General features: G+C 43.3%; 1 protein-coding gene across 3 annotated transcripts in view; it reads right to left on the minus strand.

The window, feature by feature from the left end:
• The window catches only part of STK39 (serine/threonine kinase 39), a 138,561-nt gene extending 128,040 nt beyond the window's left edge, over nucleotides 1-10,521 (minus strand). For 2 of the 3 annotated variants that reach the window (XM_084812104.1, XM_084812113.1), the window contains exon 1: nucleotides 10,292-10,521. In XM_084812104.1, coding sequence (XP_084668230.1) covers nucleotides 10,292-10,448 — 157 coding nt within the window. In that variant the 5' untranslated portion in view covers nucleotides 10,449-10,521. The remainder of the gene's footprint in view (nucleotides 1-10,291) is intronic. The other variant, XM_084812122.1, reaches the window with a different exon arrangement.
• Between the last annotated feature and the right edge of the window lie 5,470 nt (nucleotides 10,522-15,991).

The following is a 15,991-nucleotide window of genomic DNA, read 5'->3' on the forward strand; positions in this document are numbered from 1 at the left end:
CAGCCGAACACAAATGGAAGGCATCAAGTTGGGGAAGACTGATGTAGGCACTATTCGTATCAACAGCCCATGCATTTCCCTCCTACACATGCAGAATCCTCTGTTGGATTCCGTTATTAAGCACCATCACCAAAGCTATTCCACAGCCAACTGACTGTGCTCTTTAGCAACATCTCAATGAATCCAGTCATTGATCAAATCCATACTACGGCTCACTGTAAGTTATTTAATCCACAATGAGTCACAGCACCCGCAGGCCCCAATTTCCATATGCAAGGCCCGCTTGGGAGGCGTCCTGTCAGGTGAAGCCGGGGAGCGCATTATAAAAACAATAACCAAACAGAAGCTAGTACTAGTGCAAAAATTTAAAATACAATACCAGATATTAAACAAACCGAAAAACTAAAATGCCTGGGAGAATAAGAAGGTCTTCAGCTAGCGCCAAAACAAGCACAATACAGGTGCCAGGTGAACCTCTCTAGGAAGCTCATCCCAGGATGCCACAGAAAAGGCCCTCTTCTTAGTAGCCACCCACCTCACTTCCTTTGTGGGGCTCCCAGAGAAAAACTGCTGAAACCGATCTTAAGAGTCCAGGCAGGTATATATGGGAGGAGACGATCCTTCAGCGGCCTGGCCCCAAGCTGTTTAGGGCTTTGAATATTAGTACCAGTACTTTGAATCAGGCCCAGAGATAGACTGGCAGCCACTGCAGATGAAAAAGTACTGGCATAATATGATCATGTTATATTTAACCCTCACATAACCCATGCTCCCTGGGTTCGCACAACACAACAACCCCCAAAATGGTGTCTGCACACACCCCACGTCTGTGGCAGACTCACCGTGCACTTGCTCTTGTTAGCACACCTGTGCACACTCCAGCAATGACGCTGTGAGCCAAAAAGGCCTTCATTCAGATCTCACCTCTGCCATGCATGAATTCATGAGATAGCCTTTGGCAAGCCAGCCTCAGCCCCCACCTCTGCCACTAGCACAAAAGGATGACAGTGAACTACCTGGCAGGATTGTTGTAAGGATTACTGAGACACAGTGTGTTCCAAAGAGGCTCATGTAATACAGCAGGGATGGGGAACATGTGGCCCTCCAGATGTTGTTGGTCTACAACTCCTATCACCTCTCACCATTGGCTAGGGCTGATGGGAGCTGCAGTCCAACAAAATCTGAGGGCCGCACATTCCCCACTCCTGCTCTAAAACACTACAGAAATCCTAGATATTATTATGCTTACATCATCATCATTCAAGGGAGTTGTTGACACATTTTAAAGTAGGGTACATTCAGGTGGGCTATTATTCCAGGATAGCTGATCCTTTCCCTCCAGCATATGACTGAATATTCAGTTGTCTCTCCAGAGCCAGTTCCATCTGGCTGTAGTTTCCTCAGACAATATAATTAGTAAGGATAATGCAGCTGGTTACAGATGCAGCTGTCAGGAAGAAGAATCCAGTTGCATTATCCACTGGCAATCTTTGCAAAACTAGCATTGTCCAAATCCACACTGATAGCAAATATACTCAAACAAAAGTCTAGGCTTTTGTTAAGCAACACTTTAATAGTATTAATTGCTCCATGAAGTATTGGTCCTAGCAAGTTATGTACAGGAGTTACATATACACAAGGGCCTACTTGAATCTACAACTTCATTAGATAATATGTCTCTTTCGTTTTACACGTATCTGCCACATATCTCCCGAGTGAATCTAGTGATCTGGGAAGAGGGTTTTGGCTTACACATAACAGCTTTTGCTTGCACCAAGATCTAAGTAATACCATTGTCATGTAGCCCTCAAAATTATATTTCCTTATGACTAATTAATCCAAGCCTTTACAAAAAACGAGGGGGGGGGACCAAGACACGCAGGGAAAAATCCTGGGCACCCAGAAGATGGGAGAACACTAGAAGTTAGGCAATAAGAAAAGATGCGCTATTACAGTAAAACAAGGACAGAAGGACAAAGTAATTCCACTCTGCCTAGAGATGTGAAAGTCCAGGAAAAATACCATGAAAAACTTTTTTCCCCTGAGGACCATTTTTGTTTTTTTTCTGAACAATTGGAAAAACTGAACAGCTCTGGATTATGAAATATTTTCTTCTAGAACTTAAGACAAAGTATTTATATATTGTTCCCCAGCCTTTACTCCCCCAAAAAATGATTTCTAAAACCTATGTAATAAGAACACTTTTATAGAAAGACTAGAGATGTAAAATGCCTAGAAATAATGAAGCCAAGGGAAAATATTTTTTAATCCTCTCCGTAAGATTCCCACCATAGTTAGTTCTTTCGTTCCTTATTAAAATTATTGATCTATAGTATATTTTTCTGATAGACATTTATGTTCAGTTTCCCAACATGTGAGTACAGACACCATTGTGCATTCTTGACAGTCAAATGTGTATTCTTGACAGCTTGGGTTTTATCCTATAGAGTCCTGTGTTTCTGATGCTGTAGCAGTCATTTGAAGTAGTTCTTATCTGTTCAGACAATAATTACAAATTTACTGAGTTTACTTTTAAAATATAATGATAATTTTATGAGCACAGTAAGTTATCTATAAAATAACTTAAGGCACAGAAAGGCTGCTTTATGTTCCTAAACCAGCCCTCCCCAACCTGGTGCCCTCCAGATGTTTTGGACTACAATGCCCAGCATTCCTGACCACCAGCCATGCCGCCCAAGCCTGATGGGAGCTAAAGTCCAAAATATCGATGGGGCACCAGGTTGGGAAAGGCTGTCTTAAAGCAACAAAGTGATTTTAGATCTGTAAAGAGCAAAACAAAAAAAATAAGTATTGCTTGCTTTTCAAATTTTCCCCAAATTTCCGGGTTTTCCCTGGAAAAAGCAATAAAAACCCAGTTTTTTTCCATGGCCTCAAAATTTCTCGAAAGTCTGCATCTCTAACTCTACCTGAATTTTTGACATTATATTCTGACAACCTTATTGTAGATAGACGTAGCAGACCAGCACCTGAGAGACATTCAATCCAAGCTTTAAGCTAAAACACACAATTGTACAATACAGCTTCAATTAAATTTCACATGAATGTTAATGAAAGATTTGAGGGGGGGATCAATGGTTCAAACATTATGAAATGCCAATGTTACAAAATGCTAGGGGGCGGGGGGGGAGAGAAGCTATGGCAGATTTAAGACCAAAATATTAACTTGTGAGTATATTTCTTATCCATTTAGCTTTTAACCCAAACTGCCAACAACACATGCATGCTTTTCTGTATAGCAGAGATCGCCATAAAGGTAGCAATGGAATGTATGGCACTACCTGCAGTTTGCTTTGAATCAAGAGTGACTCCTGCTCAGATGAGCAACTGAGTGGCCAACTATACTTGTTCCTGACCAGCCTCTCACAACCATACTTTCCCTCCATGCCACTTCCAGCCAAAAGAGTGCTGTTTCCTATAAATGGGGGGGGGGGGGAAATAGCAGTACTATGGTCGCGGCACCTACGACTCCCTCTGCCTGACAGGCTTGGCCTAACCGGCAAGGAGAACAGCACCAGCGTTAAGTGAGCACTAAAGGCCCCTACAAAACTATATGCAGGACTACTGTTGTGGTACTGAACAGAAGTATTTACCAAGACAGATTATTTTAAGACCCTTATCTAAAGCTTAGGTTCCAGAGAGCTGGTTTTTACCAATAACACCAGCCATCGCAAGATTCACAGTGGATGTGAATAGTTAAAATAAGGTAACATTCTGCAGTTCTCAGGCCACGGTTGCACACAGTTGCTTCAGTTTAAGTCCTGCACTATTTGCAGAAATTGTTAAAATAAGTTTCATCCTTACTTTAAGGTGAAGAGGCACAGACTTCCTCAACTGTCTGTTCATGAGATCATTACCAAAACAGATCCTGCCCTTTCTCTTCCAAGGATGCCTCTATCAATTTCAAAGCAACTATATCCTGAAATCAGAGGACATCTTTATACGATTTCAGCACTGAACATAATCCTCCTTTGAGGGAAACTGGGAAACATATTCTTATCCACACACAAAAAAGAAGTATAAACAGCACAGAGTTAAGAAAACCCTCTTGAACAGCTTTTCTAGGAGCACAGAATGCTGTTTTTCTTTGTTCTCATGCTTACAGCCTCACCACCTTGGCAGAACAACTCCATATGAAGAGTGCAGCTTTAAGTTATCTGTGAAAATAAAATGGCATTAGTTATAACCATATGTTTTATTCCTGCAAACAACCTGAACATTATCAGGAAGTTCACTTGAACTGCACCCTCATAAAAAAAAGAAAGGTATGTATGTATTTGCTTAACTTTACCTGCATGAGCAGAACAACTCAAATAAATACAGATGAACATCTGTGTAAAAGCTAAACAGATGTTTCTTGCAGGACGGGAAGCTTAATGACAGTTGTCAAGGATGTAGCTTGGGCTATACTTTAAATCATAACACAGTTGTCAAGAATTAATCTAGTCCCAGCTTATATGCATGTGGCTGAGAGCACATAGTTTCCCCCACCCCCCAAGTCACTCCTCTGTGTTTAACCAAAGCCTAAAATAGAAGACTGCTGTTACCTCCTATTTAAGCTGCAAGTAACTTACCAGTCTGCCAACTGTATTAACAACTCCCTAGGAGACTGCATATTAATCCACAAGAGAAATCACTAACTCTTCAAGTAACTATAGTGAACTACAGGCAAGGAGCTATTACTATGTGGGGAATCCTAGAAAAGACAACTTGAACAAGCAGCCATTCTTCATCCAGCTTCTGAGAGGAAATCTTATGAGACCCAATGCTCAATTTGTGCCCTTTGATGCAACAGTACAGTATCCCAGAATACATCTTGGTGATCCAGGGAATATGGAGGATTTCCATGTGGGGTGGAGGGAGAAGTTACAAGATCTGCTATATTACTTCGCCATGATTTCTAAAAGTGAAGCAAAACAAACAACCAGATTCACAGGAGTCCTGGATGCTGGTAGCCCTTCTGCTCTTAATGTTCTCTCAAACTATGCTGAGCCAGATCCACAAGTGCTTTGCATAGAGAAAATCTAGATATTATAACTATAGATTTATTTATTACATTTCTATAGCACCAATAGCCAAAGATCTCTGGGTGGTTCACGGCAATTGAAACCGGAAAATACAAGATAATATGCACAATAAAAGTTTAAAACCACAGTATAAAATAGAAGTACAAGCCAAAATAACACCTAGCAGCAACACAAAGATTTAAAATACAGTAACACATTTAAAACAGAAACTGAAAGACTAAAATGCCTGGGGAAATAAGGTCTCCACCTGGCGCCACAAAGAGCACAACATAGATGCCAGGCAAGCCTCTCTGGAAAGCTCATTCCACAACAGGGGTGCCACAACAGAAAAGGCCCTCTTCTTAGTAGCTACCCACCTCACTTTTGGCAGGGGCTCCTGGAGAAGGACCGCTGAAGCTGATCTTAGGGTCCAAGCACATATATATGGGAGGAGACGACAGACTACTGGGGTCCTGATTTTACAAATATGAATATATACAATTATCCTGAGCTGTGCTTGGCAGCTTCCAAAAGTCCTCAGCTGTGTATGGGATTGTGGGCCCAGTGATCTGCCCTCCCCCCCGCCAGTGATCTTCCCTCCCCCCGCCAGTGATCTGCCCCGCCCCACCAGTGATCTGATACCCTCTTCTACTGGACATACACTAGCACAGGTATTGAGACTCCTGAAGTCAACAATGGCAGGTCGGCATGCAATGAGCACACTTGCCTGAAGCAAACTGACGGCCCAGAATAGGTTAGGTCTCACCACTGCAGTAAGTGCATACTGCATGCTCTTGTTTAAAGTCAGGGGTGCCGAATCTTTTAGCCAGAGAGAAGAGTTCAATTTCACACAAGTTCTCAGGAGCTGTATTCCAGTGGTAGGTGCAGCCTAAAGCAAAAGGGGCAGGGCTGGCACACCAAAAATACCAGCATATTGTATCTTAAAGCTCTTATTGTCAGTAAGTAAACCTTGGGAGAGACATTTCAGCCTTTAGAAGAGGAACTGTGCAAAAGCCTGGAAGATACCAAACAAAGGGGGGTCAGGGGGAAAGAGCATGGCTATTTGGGGAACCCCAGAAGGCTGGGTTGACACCCCTGCTTTAAGTACAAGGTATTTAAGAGCCAATCCAAATGTTGTGTGGCCCTGCCTGAGGCCCTGCCCCTTTTGCCTTAGGCCCCACCCACCATCACTGGAAATGAATGCAATGCCAAAATGCAAGCCATTACAAGATATTACATAGGGAAAACAAAACAACACGAGTACACTATGTGCCATCTGGATTAGACCTGTAGAAATTAAATACCATGTATTTAATTCTGGCACTTTTACCTGTCAAATATGCTTCTGTCAGGAGTCACAATAGACAAAAAAAACATGCTTTTAAAGCAACCTTGGAGTTAGCCACTCTACCAGGACAAATGATTTGCCAAACTCACCGCTCAGCTACCTTGTATCTACACTAATAAGCTGTTTTATAGCCTGGCCAGTGCTTTATACTCATCTGCAAGGCTAATTCAAACCAACATTCCTCTGGATTAAATTAAGTTCCATCTGGAACATCTTTCAAAATGTATGATCTACAGAGATATACATGATCATTTATAACAATGCTATTCGTACCAAACATCCTTTCTCAAAACACAGCTTCAAATTAAGCCTAGATTAAGAATTTCACATGTTCAATCTGCTATCAATGCACTGATTAATTGCACCAATCAGTGCTTTCACCTCCAGCGCCTATCACAACATCAGCATGATATAAAGTAATTCATAGAGCATGTAAAAGCATTATAATTATGGAAAGTCCTGAGTCAACTAAGAGTTCCTGTATCTTCACAGGTTCAGGATTGTACTAATTTGTTTATCTTTCTTTGAAAGCTGAAGATATTTAGCTCAGGGAAAGCTTCTTCTTATGTCAGAAGCAGTTAACTTTTAACATGACCAGTCAAGACCCTTGTTTTCCTTGTTTTTAAGGCAAGGCATGACACATACAGGAATGGATTAAGAGAAAGATTGAGAGGTTAAAAAGAGGTTTGTTTTAAAAGGTCAATTATAAAGTATTCCTGAGAGAGAGAGAGAGAGAGAGAGAGAGACTTGTTTAAATGAAATCAGAATTGAACACAAAGATGTTAAAGTCTCCACTTGATCTTGCAAAAAACCTCTGTCAAATAGGTAATGGCTGTTTTCCTATGCGACAGAACAAATCAGGGGTCCTACTCTTGGGATCAAGCATTATTAATATTTATTACTGTGAAAATTATGAATAGACTGTTAACCAAACAGCAAGACCATTTGATTTCCTGTACCACCCAGTAACTACCAGATTCTGGAAATCTCTGGGCACTTACAGCACAAACCCATGCATGTGCTCAATGGAATGTATTTCCTATAAGCAAAACATGTTTAGGATAGTAACTTGGCTGCAATCTATGCACACTTATTTGGGAGTAAAACCCATTGAACTCAATGGTACTTACTTCTGAGTACAGAATGTAGTATTGAGCTACTAATCTTCAAGTAAGTGATCTTGCATAGTATCCTTGCATGAATAAAGGTAGCACAAACTGATTTCACAGCTCCCTAGTTTAAGAATCTAAATTTGGTAATGCAAAAAGCATAAGGACTGTTGGACAAGTAGTTTTAGATTACGCTCCTAATTTGTACAAAGGTTCTCTTCAATTACGACTGTTATGTTTCAATTGTTATAGCAACCAATTAAGATGCATGCTTGTTCAGTACATCTAAATTAGAAACTTGGATTTAAATCAGCCTGGATATAAACTAAGTTGTCTTAATTTAAATGAATACATTCTATTTAAATGTATTTAAATAAATCCATTAGATCATTGGCACTTAGGCCCACTTAGCTTTTTTCTGGATTGAACTTGGGGTACATTCATTGGAGTATTTGGGAAGGACCATTATAACGGAGGAATTCAGGCTACAACCCCTAAGCACACTTACTAGGGAACTAGTTCCACTGAACCCAACTGAACCTGCTTCCAAGTAAACATGCTTAGGACTTCACTGTAAGAAGCAGTTCACTGATCTCTTGCAACAGTGTAGTCTCAGTGGCTTCCAGTTATACTAGCATAAATGTAAATGGCTTGTTTACTCCTAACATGCAGCCTCTGTTCTCTGCCTTACAAGAATTGTAAGTTCCAATTAGAATTAGTGACCAATTAAAGGCTGGCTTTTATATTTCCAAAGGCAGATCTTCCATTGCCTTCCCGTTCCAGAAATGCCTCTTTGTAAGGCAAGATCTTCAATACAAGGTATAGTTCTAAACATAATTACTCTGAAACCAAAGCAGAAAGGTCTTATTTCATGCCCGCACAAAGAAATAATTTCCCCTTTTTATTTCTTTTTTCCAACGAATTCCAGCTTGAGGGAAAGTTGTATGTAACTTAGACACTTGTATACCACACTGTGAACACTGGCTAGTGCCAGTGGTATTATCTTACCATCCCTGTAATGCTCTTGACATGTTCATCTTTATAAAACACACACACACACACACACAATTATGCTCATATAAGCATGTTTGTGAGCATGTAATTAACAATAGTGCAATTTTATATGTATCTACTCAGAAGCAAGCCCCACCGAGTTCAAGGGGATTTACTGTCCGGAAAATGTGTATATAGGATTGCAGCTTAAGCCTTTAAGAAGCAGGCAAGCAGTTTGACAAGGTAATTCCGTTACTTCTCCCTTTACAATTCTCCAGCTGCTGCCAGTCCACAAGTGTATCTGCAGAATGCCACAATGAGAGAGAGAGAGAGAGAGAGATTTGCTGGAGATGTCTGCCAGAGCACAAAACAGACTAGTTTAGACACCTTGCACAGCATCCTTCTGCTATATTAGTATCATTGCAAGAGGGCAAATAAAGCACAAAGATGACAAAGTGCAAGCTAAAATGCAAAGCAAGGCAAGAAGAGGAAAAGAGAAATGATTTCTCCTAAATAGTAGTTAGCATGTGCTCAAGTTAATGCAGTGCAGGGAAAGCTGGCTCTTGTTTTTCCCCCTTTATGTCATTTTCAATGTTTCAGCACTTGGTGGCCATCAATATTAAAACAACTGCAAGATGATCCAGAGGCAGTGCTAACCCAACTGGAGTTACAGCTGCTGAATATGGCCTAACTCACAAAGCCATGGTACTCCTAGATTTAGCCTAGAGTTTCTGCTGTACTTGCAGGTTTATTAGCTGAGTTATCTAGATTAAGCTAGCATGCAAACCAACTACTGCCCAAACATCCAAGTAATCTCTTCCCCCCTCTCCTAATTTGGCTTTTTGTAAGCAACCTCCCAGGAACATAAAAGAAAACAGCACGTGCTAACATCACTTCTACATAAAATTAGTGTATTGGACTAGGCCAACATCCTTACATTAACCTGGCAAAGCGGGGGGGGGGGGGGGAGGATAGACCGCAATAAAATTGTTAAGCTCTAATAGCGACAGCGATGTCATTCAAATAAAGAGAAGAACACAGCTTAAGAGCGAAGGAATATAACATTAAGGCAAAAGGGTGGGGCAGGGATTAAAAGATTTGGGAGAGGGAATGGAGAACTAAAACTGAAGTTCGTCGGTAGGGGGATTTGCAGAAAATTCTAAAAAGTAATCTAAATCGGATATACGGGTTTTGGATATCGGCGAGACGCTGCAGCTGGACAAGAGAAGGTATAACGGGGGGGGGGCGGGGAAGCGATTGGGAGAGGCCAGGGGTTTGTAACCCCTCGCCACTCGGGCGTGATAATAAAAGCGAAGGCTGGGAGCGAGTTGGGCGCCTCCAATGCTCCAAAAAGACGGGGAGGGGGGAGCGCTAGGGCAACTTCGACTCGAGCTGATTCACGATCGCATGAGCCACAATACTTAGGAGCAAACTCCGCGGGGGGGGGGGGAGTGTGCACAGGGAGGAGGAGAGCGCGGGGAATACTGGGGGGGGGGCTGATGCCGCACCCCTCCAGGCAGGCAGGCAGCTGGCCCTGAGCGTTCTAGAACGACACCCCCCCCCCCCGAGGTTGCAACGAGGAAGAGAAAAAAGGGGCTCAGCCCGCGCCGCCGCTGCCTGGCGGAGGAAGTCGAGTCAGCAGCGGCGGCACTGCAGTGCCGGGCGCACCCGCCGCAATGAGAGCCTGTGGGCTTCAGGAGCACAAAACGCCGGTAGGCCCCGAAGCCGCCTGGCGAGGCATCCCCGCCTGCCCGCTCTCCCCTTAGCCACCCTCCCCGCCACCGCGGCAGGAGCCGCTCCCCCGCCGCGCCACTGACCGATCACCTCCTGCAGCTCGTAGGCGTCCCGGCAAATGGGCCAGCCGATGGCTTGGGGCGCGGGCGCCGGGGCCGGGGGCGGCGCGGCAGGCGCTGGCTGAGGCGGCGGCGGCGGCGGCGTCTGGACGTGAACGGGCGAGTCGCTCTGCTCCGCCATGATGCTGCTGGGGCGCGCGAGCAGCGACCTCCCTCAAACTTCCCTGCCGGCAGCACCTTTAACCCTCGACTGCAGCGCGCTCATCCCCGCCCGCGGCCCCATCCTGCCAGCCAGCCGCACGGCGGGGGAGGCGGGAGCGCACCGAGGGGCGGAGGCTGCGCCTGAGCGCGGAACTGCCGCTGGCGGCTGCCCGCGTTGGGAACAGACGTAGCCGGGCGGAATTGAAGTCGCGCCTCGACAGCCCTGGGTCGTCAGCGGGCCGGGCAGCCGCACGCACGGACGGACGGACGGACGGGTGCCGAAGACGGGCTTGCGAGCTACTCTCCAGCAAGCGGGCGGCGCAGCATCGCAAAGACTTGCAACGGCCCGATCCCCAGGCGCGCGTCTCCTCGCAAGCCAGTCCCGGTGATTCAGTGGGGCTTACTCTCCACTAAGGTCCGCAGAGCCGTATTTCGGAGCACGCCCCTCTGAACATTGCAAGATCTGCTTCCGAGTCGGCGTGCATAGGATTGGGCTGCATAAAGGGGGGGGGGTGGACGTGAAAGGGGGCATTTTATGCTGCGATGGGTAACTCTCGCTTTAGAGAAGGGGAAATCGGCTCCAAAAACTGGGCGAGCTAAGCAGCCCCTTGCATACCAAAGGACCCATACTCAACACTGCTTAACTGAACTCAGATCAGTTTCTCTTTTAACACACACTTGACTGTGCATTCCGGCTCAGTATGGGTAATCAACCGGCTTTCCTTTCAGATCCTATTTTTGAAGAAAGTAGTGGGGGAGGGGGTTCCTTTCCTGATTACCAGGAGCATAAGAGCTTCATCCTGCATGGGTGATATAATTAAAATACTCAAAAGGGAGGGAGTCAGCGCCCTTGCTTCCCATCATCCACCCCTGCTTTGGACATTCCGCTTGGTAAAGATGTCAAGTACTAAGGGCACAATCCTATGCGTGTTTAGACAGAGAAAAGGCCTACAACTCCCAGCATTCCCCAGCCAGGTGAACAATCATGCATAAAATTGCACCCTAAGTGGTACTTTCTGGAGCCCGAGAGTATTCTGTGAACCTTGTTTGTTTGCAAGTTTTGCAGTGCCAATATTCCTTATACATAAATTATTGATCAATATGATAATCAACCAGACAGACTACAAGGCTCTAGTATGTGCAAGGTTGAAAACATAGGCCTCACGCGAGCACATGCAGCATTTGACAATTTTTCCGTAAGTGACAGTGAAAACACCTTTTTAGTCGTCGCAGTATCACTTGTGAATGTTGTTAACAGCACCAGGACTATTTTTCAATTATACATTCTTTTCAATATAACTTTTCTATTTAATTTCGAGGTGTGAAAATTGGAAAGCAGTTTTCCACATTGTGAAGCCCTGAAATTCCAGTTGTGATTGCTTGCACAGTAGAATAAGATATCTTTCTTTCTCCCTGTGACTGAATTGTGTCTAGTCTAACTAGGGTGAATCATTATTTTATAAATAGATTTTGAAAAGTGATGGTTCGCATTACATTGTGTTCATTTTCCTCTAAAATCTTCCAGCCTAACCTTTAATTTTTGTGAAAGTTATCTATCTGTATGCACCCATTCATTCCATCGTCATTTCAGGTTTTGTTTCCCCAGTTCTCATTTAAATTGTTTTTTTGATTTATTAGCAGATCTGAATTCACTGGTATGTAAAGATTTTCTGAGAAATTGTCATTCCCGATATGGTAGCCCATAATTTAAACCTAGCCATCCCTCCACTATCACATGACAGTGGAACCACAGCCAGGTGTGGGTCTACTGTATGGTCAGCTGGTAGGTATTTAAAAAAGCAGAATGGAATGCTGGCTTGTAGTGAAGCAGATGCTGGGTAGCATCCAGTATTAGTCCTACTTAGGGTAGGCCCATGGAAATGAATGGGATTTTAGTTAGGCTATCACTGGATACATCCCACTGTGGCAGGTATGAGGGTCATCCCAGAAACATGTTAGCACAGCCCTGGCAATGAAGGTCATCCCAGAAACAAACTTAGCACAGCCCTGGCAATGTGAAAAATAGTGTTTCTGAGCATATGCAAAGTGCCATCCCTTTACCATTGAGTAATATCTTCAGATTGCCACATATTTAGGAACAGAAGTGCAGGTTTTAAAGTTAGAGGGTGAGCTTCATGCATGCTTGAGACACAGCACTTTGTTTTTAGATGTCATTCAGTGGCAGATGCCTATTTTTTGTGTTCATTGTATAAGGGATAGTATAACTTTATAGAAAGAATTAATAAAAGACAAGATACCTGTGAAGTCCTTATCTTCCTGTCCTTGCATCTGGCTGGATTCATAGCAGAACTGCAATAAGTTCCATAACTGGACATCTGAGATATGTGGACACATGTATTCTGGCAGTCCGACTGCATCGAGAGCTCAGCAGTACTGCTTTCTGGGTACCAGCTGTTTCCAATACTAAAAGAAAATGCCTGTCCATTTCTGTAGCTCATCCCAAGAATTGCATATGTGCTTAATGATAGCTCAAACATATTTATGTATTACCAGGACCAGATTTAGGTAATGGGGGTTACAAAAGACAATGACACAACACAATTCTCTAAAAAGTACAATTTGGTTTTTAATAGTGTTGCCACAGTTTTTTTCTGGCATGGCTCCTGCGAAGTGTAAGAGGTGCATCTTCCCGAGTCATTGCAAGTCTAGTTTTTGAATCCAGCAAAAGCTGTGCAGTGCGATCTTATACATGTTTATTCAGGAGTAAGTTAAACTTACATACAATTGTACTGTAAATCTGGCAGAAACAGTGTTAGTCATCCAGACCTACAGGGAGATTATTTGGTACACCAATATCCATGCCATTTTTGGCAAGAGCTTTACCAAAAAGCAAGAGCCTTAAAGGGGGAAACTACATTTCATCCTGTAGCCAATACCTAGCTATTTCTGTGTTTGTCATCTAGCCCTGAATGAAGGGGCCAGATGTGTGATCTTTTGAGAATCAGTCAGTTTCCTGTGAGCTGAATGTTGTCTTCCCATCTGAATCAGCATGCATATTTGCTTTTTCATATCAGCCCAGCAGATCAGTTTGATGCACCTCAAGGAAATATTCTTTTGTTTAAACAGTTTTTAGATAGGTGAACCTACAGAGGTGCACATGCACCTCGCTCAGGTCATCTCAACTGCTAAGTGATATGCACATGACTCGGTGCTACTGCACTGGTTGGGAAATCACAGATTCAATAGCCTGAAAGAAGTTAAATAAATCTTTATAGCACTTCTGCAATTACATGAAGGTGTGACGATGATGATGATAAAAAAGCAGCACTGGTTTTGAGTTATAAAATTTCTACTACAGGGTTGCTAATGGTTTGTTTGTTTTTCAATCCAAGTGACAACTTTTCGGTATCCTTTCTCTGCATCACTGTTATAGTATCCCCAATAAGGAATATACCGTCGTCATTTCACGAAAGCCCATTGAAAACTGGAATATGTGTGTTTAGTACTCTCTTTCTTCAAAACCTTATTGCCTGCCTTGATTGTACTTTAGCACATTCATTTATTAAAAGTGTAATATAAACCATGTTCTGAAAGACGTGATGCTTTAATTTTGCTTATTGCTGACAGATACTTGAAGGTTATGTCAAAATAATGCTAGACATCATTAAGGGATCATGAGACTCAACAGCAACACAGAGACACAGATGAGAACAAATGATAATAGAATCCTGGTTCCTAATAAAATGGACCGAGTACTGGGAAGACCATGTTAAAGCAGTCCCTGTGTATACCATAAAAAAGATAAATAGAATACGAAAAAGGAGGAAAATAATATTGCTAAGTAGGATGTCAAGGATTTGTAAGCAGCAGTTCTTAAGTAGAGCAAATCTTTATTGATCCATACTGGTGTAATAGCTTTTTTAGACCAACTCAAAAGTCACTAAATGTGCAAGCTTTTGAGATCTCCAGATATCTTCATCAGGCAAGATGTTACAAAAAGCAGATTGTGGGGAGGGGGGTAATGGGGGGGAGGCTGACTTAGGGTGCAATGTTTAGAAATAAAAAAGGTCCTACAACTCCCATGCTGGCTGGGGAACGCATAGGATTGTGCCCTTAGTGTTAAAGTCGTGATGTCTGCCATCGTGATTTTCAACATCAGGTCAGCCTTCTCTCTCCTAGCCTTCCCCACAAACCTGTTTTTTGTAACATTGCCTGATTAAGAGATCTGGGGATCTCTAAAGCTTGTGATATGGATTTCAACATTTTTCTTATGGCCAGCACAGGTACCTTTGGTTTTTGTAATTTTTATTGAGGCTTTTCAGACAAGAGCTTGTCTAAGAAATCGTTCTAGTCTTCTTAACTGAAGACTTCTGTGAATTCTACCACACACGCTGCTCAGTGCTTCTGTTTCTGTGTGTGTATAAGGCAACCTTAATTTGAATTGGACATGACTGATACACATCCTCTGTGGCTTGTGCTCCTAGAGTTGCATCTTCTTTTGCTTGACAGAGACTAGTTTGTGACTTTATCAGCTGTATGCCAGACAGAAATTCAGCAGGTAAAAAGGGTTACTATGGTGGGGGATGGTTTTAAGAGCACTAAAACAACTGCGAGTTGGCAATCCTGCAGTTGAAAAATTTCTCCCTGATGAGCAGCCATTAAAAACACAGAATCCCCATCATGAGATTCTAGCTGATCCCAAAAAAATATGCATCTGTACAGGGCCCCCAGAAGTGTGCTTACTGGGGGGGAGGGAGGTGGTCTGACATTAAATGTAGGCATTAAATTTCAAAAGAATCCCAACTTTACTGAAAAGACACAATGTATAAATATAGAATCTCGCTGATTTTCCAGTTCAGTTCAGCCTCTTCATGCTCAACCTCTGCTCTGTCTCCCTGTCACTTCCCCCACACATTAGCTCTTAGCTCAGTTCCTCGCCCCTTCTGCCCTCCCAATTCTGGGGTTGCTGCATCTGTAGGATTTCAAAAACAAATTTGTCACGGCAGTGTTCCCATGAGGGCTCTCCACAGAAAACAATGCTAGATGCTGCTATTTCATATACGTTCAAGGGAGGGATGTGGTTTATAGTGCAATGCTACATGTGTCTACTCGGGGATCAATGGGACGTACTTCCAGGTAAGGTATAGGATTGCAGCTCCAGACTGCACTCCTAATCCTCAACTCTGTGGGACTTACTTTATTTTATTTTATTTATTAAATTTATTAATCGCCCATCTGACTGGTCACCCAGCCACTCTGGGCGATGTACAACCCACCATAAAACAATTTAAAACAAAATTTTACCATAATTTTTTTTAAAAAAAATACCCTAACCCACCCCAAATGCCTGCCTGAGCAACCATGTTTTTAATGCACGACGGAAGCTCATTAAAGAGGGGGCATGACGGAGTTCCCTAGGGAGGGAGTTCCACAGAGTGGGGGCCACCACAGAGAAGGCCCTCTCCCTCGTCCCCACCAGTCTAGCTGTCCTGGCTGATGGGACAGAGAGAAGGCCATCTGAGGCTGATCTTGTTAAGCGGCCTGTCTGGTGTTGCTGGAGGC

The sequence above is a fragment of the Heloderma suspectum genome, chromosome 1 (assembly GCF_057233095.1).
Source record: "Heloderma suspectum isolate Gila_16-S chromosome 1, 16-S_ref, whole genome shotgun sequence".
NCBI classification, from domain to species: Eukaryota; Metazoa; Chordata; class Lepidosauria; order Squamata; family Helodermatidae; genus Heloderma; species Heloderma suspectum.